This window comes from Sesamum indicum, linkage group LG7 (assembly GCF_000512975.1).
Source record: "Sesamum indicum cultivar Zhongzhi No. 13 linkage group LG7, S_indicum_v1.0, whole genome shotgun sequence".
Lineage (NCBI taxonomy): Eukaryota > Viridiplantae > Streptophyta > Magnoliopsida > Lamiales > Pedaliaceae > Sesamum > Sesamum indicum.
The window spans coordinates 402,647-409,874 of NC_026151.1; the positions used below are offsets into that span (position 1 = coordinate 402,647).

The window sequence follows — 7,228 nt, forward strand, 5'->3', positions numbered from 1 at the left end:
TGTCAGAAGTTAAAATCCGGGGCAAACCGAACCTACAGATGATGTTCTTCTAGATGAAATTGATGACTTCTTTCTTTGATATTTTCGCGACAGCCTCTGCTTCGACCCACTTGGTGAAATATGCCTGTGCTGGGGGGAAGGGTCCGGCAATGTCGATCCCCCACTGGTCGAACGGGTAGGCTATCTTGATCGGTTCCATTGGGGTCGCAGGTTGGTGTATCAGGGACGCATATCTCTGGCAGCTTTCTCACTTCTTCACCAACTCCTTGGAATCCTTTACCAACGTAGGCCAGTAGAATCCCTGTCGAATTATTTTCTGAGCCAGCGACCTCGCGCTCGAATGATTACCACAACTCCCTTCATGGATTTCGCGCATCACGTACAGGGCTCTCTCCTCGTCTAAGCACTTCAAGAGGGGTCCATCCACTGTTCGTTTGTATAGCTGGCCTGATATGGTGAATCGGGTAGCCCAGAATTTAACCCTTTTTGCAGCAATGGGATCTGCTGGTAGGATGCGTCCTCGAGGTACTTGATAATCTCGTCTTTCCATGACTCGAATTCTGCGACCATTTGAACGTCTGCTTTGTTCGTGAGGCACGATCACTCGCGAATCAGGACTGTGATTTTGCGATCTCTGATTCCGTCCATTACGGCCCCAAATTTGGATAAGGCGTCTGCCTTATCGTTTTCTGTTCTATGGACCTGCAAAACCGAACACTTGTCAAATTTATTCATCAATTGTTTGACAATTTCTCTGTAAGATGTCATCGTTTTTTCCCTCGTCTCATATGTCCCCTCGATTTGTAGGGTGATTAGTTGGGAATCCGTGAAGACTGCCAAGTCTCGGGCTCCGGCATCGTATGCGAGCTCCAATCCTATTATGAGTGCCTCATATTCTGCCTCGTTGTTGGTCACTGGGAAGGACAAGCGAGCTGCTACCTCGATCTCAACTCCCTTTGGTCCCTGGATTAATATTCCTGCCCCCCCGTTGTTGGCGTTCGAAGCTCCATCCACATGCAACATCCACTTCGAGACTTGTTCCTTGGCGACCAAGGGTGACTTGAGGTCGCTAGATAGCTCCATCACAAAGTCTGCCAACACCTGTGCCTTCTGTGCTGTCCTGGGCTGATAATCTATGTCATATGGCCCCAGTTCTACTGCCCATTTGATCATCCTGCCCGAGGCTTTGGGTCGCGACATTATATGTTTAAGGGGATGGTTCGTTAATACTACCACTTTATGCAACTGGAAGTATGGTCGCAACTTTCGAGTGGTGACCACTAACGTGAGCACCAACTTCTCCATCTCCGTGTATCTTAACTCTGCGCCTTGGAGCATCTTACTTACATAGTAAATCGGATTCTGTTGGCCTCCTTCTTCCCTAACCAATACTACGCTGACTGCGTTCTCTGATACACTCAGGTATAGGAATAGTGCCTCTCCATCTTTTGGATTCGCGAGCAGGGGAGGTGTTGTCAAGTATTCTTTCAGCTCCTGCAATGCTCTCTCGCATTCTTCGTCCCACTCGAAGCTCTTAGGTTTCTGTAGGACCATGAAGAAGGGAAGACTCCTGTCTGCTGATCGCGAGATGAACCTGCTTAGTGAGGCGATCTTCCCTGTTAGCTTCGTCACCCCTTTGATCGTGGTTGGTGATCGCAGGTTTACGATAGCCTGGATCTTCTCCGGGTTAGCTTCGATCCCACGTTCGCTTACCATATAGCCCAAAAATTTTCCTCCTCCTACTCGTAAAGTGCATTTGTTCGGATTCAGCTTCATCCCGTATGATCTCATGATAGCGAACGCCTGTGCGAGATCCGCGAGGTGATCCTGCGACCTCTTGCTCTTGACGAGCATGTCGTCGACATAAAGCTCCATTGTTTTTCCGAGCAGGTCGCCAAACATCTTATTCACCAGCCGCTGGTATGTTGCTCCTGCATTCTTCAAACCAAAGGGCATCATATTATAACAATAAATTTCCTTTTCTGTAATGAAAGAGGTCTTATCTCTGTCTTCTTCCGCCATGTAGATCTGGTGATACCCTTGGTAGGCGTCCATCATTGAGAACATCTCGAAACCAGCTGTGGAATCTACCATGACGTCAATTCTGGGCAATGGATACGGATCCTTCGGGCAAGCCTTGTTTAGTTCTGTGAAATCCGCACACATCCGCCATTTTTCGGAAGATTTGGGAACAAGTACCATGTTAGAAAGCCAATCGGTGTAGTGAATTTCCGATACATACCCGGCTTTTAGCAGCTTGTCCACCTCCTCCCTTATGATCTCATTTTTGTCGCCCCCGAACGACCTCTTCTTCTGCTGCACAGGTCGCATTGTCGGATCTACATTTAGCCTATGTACGATCACCTCGGGGTTGATTCTTGTGAAATCAGACAGGCTCCACGCGAACACGTCCATGTTCTCCCTTAAGAAACTGATCATAGCCATCTCCTTTTCATTCATGCTTGCACCTATCCTGGTAGTCTTGTCCGGCTCGTCAGGTGTGAGCTGCACGACCTTGTACTCATCGCTAGGTTTCAAATGTTCGACCTCATAGGGTTAAGGTTCAGCGTCCTCCTTGACTTTTCTTTTCTTCTGTCCGAGCTCCCCTCTCAGCAATAAGTTATAGCACTTCCGAGCCTCCTTCTGATCGCATGCGACCTCGCCGACCCCATTATCCGTTGGGAATTTCAGTTTCATGTGATACGTGGAGATGATTGCTCTGAACAAATTCAAGCCCGGTCTGCCTAAAATCACATTGTACGCGAACGGCGTGTCCACTACCAGGAATTTCACCATCGTAGTTTTTCGCTTCGGTTCGTCCCCCATGGATACTGGTAATTTGACCATCCCTATCGACGCCACTTCGCTTCCCCCAAAACCGACTAGTGGGGTTTTCACTGGCTCTAATCGAATATTCTCCAAGCCCATCTTATCAATCACGTTCTTGAAGATGATGTCTGCAGAACTTCCACTATCTACCAGTACTTTGTGAACTGTGAAATTTGCAATGTCCAATTTGATAACCATCGGATCATTCATCTAGCCACTTTCTTTTGGTTTATCCGAACTATCGAAAGAGATGGCTTCTTCCTCCTCGACCTTTAGCACGAACTCCCATCCTCTGCTTGAACTCAGGGTCCTAGCACATCTCTTTCTGTCCTTGTTCGAATTTCCCGAGCTAGAACCCCCTGCTATAGTATAGATCACTCCTTTTGTTGGTGCATTACCTCCGGTGATCTGGGTATTGGTCGCTCTCGAGGGGCCAAGGTTTCGATCTCGGCTCCTCGACCTACTTCTCCTTGTCTCATCTTTACTAGTCTTGCAGTTTTGAGGAACTCGATCCCTGAAGTATCCTTGCCTCACCAGCCTTTCAATTTCATCCTTGAGTTGGAAGCATTCTTCGGTATTGTGTCCCCTCTCCCTGTGGAACCTGAAATACTTGTTAGAAAACTTCTTCGAGGGAGTGTACCTGGTGTGCCTCGGCCATTTGAGAACATCAGCGTTCTCGACCATCATTAGAGCTTGTTCTCGCGACATTGGTAACGGAGTGTAATTGTGATATTTTGGTATATACTTTGGCTCTTTAGGCTTATCCTGGTTAAGCTTGCTCCCTCCACCTTCCCTTGTATCACTCGGTCGTCTGTACAACTACTCGCGTTCCCTTTGCTAATAATCTTTCATCGCGTTCATCTCCTCCTCGTCTATGTATTTTTGAGCGAGGGCCATTAGTTGTTCTGCATCACCGGGCGGGTCGTGTGCGAGTGCAGATGCGAAGGGGCCCTTTTTCAATCCGTGGATTAGGATACTAACCATCATGTCAATGCGCAAATCCTGGATCTCTATCATCTCATTGTTAAACCTACCCACGAAACTCTTTAGCGTCTCATCATCCCTCTGTCGTATAGTGAAGAGGTGGGTGGCTGACCTCTTTTGCTTTCTCCGGCTCGCAAAGTGGAAAGAGAATTTCTGAACCAGCTGCTCATGTGAATCGACGCTTCCTCAGGGCAAGTTGGTAAACCATTTGTGCCTTCCCCGTTAGCGTAGTAGCGAATAACTTGGCCATTATGGGACCTGGCTGCCCATACAGATTCATCACCATATCAAAGGCTGCCACATGCTCGTATGGGTCCTTCGTCCCATCATACCTCGGCAAATCAGGTACTCTGAACCCTAGTTCCACCACTTGAACCAAAATATCATTGTTGAAAGGGGAGTTCTTGTTATGTGTGACTATCTCTCCTTGCTTTTTCAGCTTGTTAATTTGTTTGTTCAGGCTCTCTATTTGCTTCCCCACACTCTCCACTTCTGCCCGTGAGATCACTGGTTCTCTTCTCTTCAACCGAGCATGGCTGCTGGACCTCGCATCTGACGAGACCAGTTTCTTAGTTCTGCGCTCTGGTTCGCACTGCACCCGTGACTCTCTCTGGGGTTCAGTAGTTTCGAACAATTGCTTCCTTGCAGTTTCTTTGCCCAGTGGGGTCGCAATCCTCCTCTCGTATTCCACAATGGCATTCCTACTAGCTTCTTCTATCATTCTCTACAGCTCTTCTTTCGTCAATTGAATAGTCGTTCCTCCCTTTCTCGGTGTCTCGTCCTCTCCGGCGTTTGTCCTCGATGAATCTTCCATGGTAATTCTCAGACGTTCCCACAGAGGGCGCCCAACTGATCCGGGTTGAATAATGCGATCTCGAGATTCGATCTCCACTAAGATTGCTGATTCTTCCAAGACCAGATTTTGGGTTCCCTGAGAATGAAACAAGTGAAGTGAGCTCGTCGGGCACGTCCCAAACAATGACCCTCCGACGCTCAAGTTAGGTTGATCGAGAGAAAAGTGTTCTATTTCAAAGTTCGATCTCAATTAATGCGCAACAGTTACCTTTAATGACGGCGTTTCGGGTCTATATATAGGGCTCAATAGGATTGCGTTGACCAGCCACGTGGTTTCATCCTACTGACCCGCATCTATGATCAGACGGCTATGATTGTCCGGGTCTTCAAAGGCAGATGGATCCGGGTCGGTCATGTTCGACCCGACTAATGGAAAAGGCGCGGATCCTTACTTAAATGGCAGAAATGCCCTTAATGAAGGGCTTTTTTGGTATTTCAACAGCATCCCCTCCTAGCCACGTATCACTATGGCAGAATTGATTTAATGAAGAATTCTTTATCCTTAAGAGTCAAGAACTGGAGGCTTTTTCCAATCCTCTACTGTTGAATATGATGCAATAAGATGAAATACCAAGATCAAGGATTAAAGAAGCGTATATCAAGGAGCATGAGTGGATTTATTAATCCACATAAAACAAAATAGCAGATACAATGGAAAAAGTTTCTGTATTGGCTTATCTCCTGAAACTGGATCAGTCACGGGCTCTTCCACAACCTATTGTCTATGATACTCATTGCCCTTGGTGCTGCAAAGCAGAATTCTTTCAAAAGCCAACAATTTTATTAAAAACATTGTGTAATTAACTCGAAGCAGGTTATTGAAGTGTCTTGTGTGATTGGACTCATTCAAATTTTATGTATGTTATTAAATTTTCAATGGGTGAATAGCAATTTATCCCCATATAATATTAAAAATGTACATACTACACCCCTATGAAAAAAGAATATAATAATTTATCCCTTATATTTTTTAAAATAAAGCAATTTACCTTCTTATATAGAGAGGTAAATTGCTTCATTTTAGAAATCATAGGAAGGTAAATCACTATTTGCTTTTTTATAAGGGGGTAATTTACTCATTTGCAATATCACAAGAGGGTTACTTGCATTTTTCCCAATTTTCAATTGTTATGGGATATTAAATTACCTTTTGTAATTGGACTCATTCATGTTCAGATTCTTTTTAAATATTTTGGATTAAAAAATATTAGTGTTTTAATATTAAATATTCGATAATATAATTAATAATATTTAAGTGGGGGTATACTTGTCTTTTTACAATGAAAACAAATACATTAGTATAATAATATTTGAAAAGGTTGTGACTGGAATTGAATAGAAGGACAACTTCAACTTTGTAGATGAAATTAGAATGTTTCTTTCTTCCCTTCTTCTTTCTCTCTTTCTTGTCTGTTTAATTCAATCTTTCACTTTCTCTTTCATTCGTTCTCTTCTCCATCAATTTAAAATCTCTAGTTTGATGGACAAGAATTGGAGTGTATATATATATAAATCAAAAATCCAAAAATTCATTTTAACTTTTGCAGCCCACTAGCTATATTACGGAAGCTTGAAAGACAGTAACAATTAGCAAAATAATTCAAGTGCATGATAGAGGAGAAGATCAATCATTTCTTTATTTCTATAAAATAGAAGCAATTGTAGGAGAAAAATTCACGGGAGAAAGATTCGAATGGTCCTCTATTTATGTCCTAAAATCCTTTTGGTTTTTAACTTTGACAATATCAGTTTTAGTCCTGTACCTTTTCTTTATGCTTAGATTCAGTCCTTCAGCCAATTTTATGTCCATTTTGTCCTTCTTTAGTAATAAAGCCTAATAGTCCATTTTAATGCTCTAAAAATGGCCCAACATGCTTCCGAAATAAATTAAGACCCCATAACTTCGTACCTTGATTTGATCACTCTGTTTCCGGGTATTCAAAGCCCTCGATTTTACATACTTCCTCCAACCACACTACCGCAGCAGATGGTTCGCAGGAACTTGGGTCCTGTAGTAACAAAACAGCACAACCCTATTTCGTTTCTTAACTTAGAGTGTAAAAGAGATTCCAATATAGGGAATTAATAGAATTTTGGACAAACAGGTTGAACAGAAGCCTAACTTTTATTGAAGAAATATAGAGAATATTACATGGATATTATTCCTCCACTGGAGGAGACAACTGTTTTTGCCTCTTATGGTGTAGAGGACTTGACTTGTTGGAAAAACCCCCATAAACTAAAAAATTAAAATACTACAAAAGATTGAAAAAGAATCAGAATTCTAATGCTTTGAAGAGTAGGAGAAGTTTTCTGAAGTCCCCCTTCTGCTTCATTGAATCTTTATTTATAGGCGTCCACGAACTTCAAATTCGGACTCCAAACTTATTTTGTGATGATATCATTGCGTTCGCCATCGCCTCGTGATTTCCAGTTGTCGGTCATAATGGTTTGTCGGTCACATGATTTCCAACTTGCTTTCCTGCTTTGCTGACTGTTGTCTTTTATCATTTTCTGCCAACAGTCTTATCCTTGATTTTTTATATTTTTTAATTTTTAC

At 43.3% G+C, this 7,228-nt stretch overlaps 1 protein-coding gene across 1 annotated transcript; it reads right to left on the reverse strand.

The window, feature by feature from the left end:
- On the reverse strand, positions 2,557–3,027 carry LOC105165898. The gene has a single exon (XM_011085052.1). It carries the CDS (start codon positions 3,025–3,027, stop codon positions 2,557–2,559), a length of 471 nt encoding a protein of 156 aa, XP_011083354.1.

Coding starts and splice junctions, on each gene's coding strand:
- LOC105165898 (XM_011085052.1), bottom strand. CDS start 3,027: ATGGTTATCAAATTGGACATTGCAAATTTCACAGTTCACAAAGTACTG.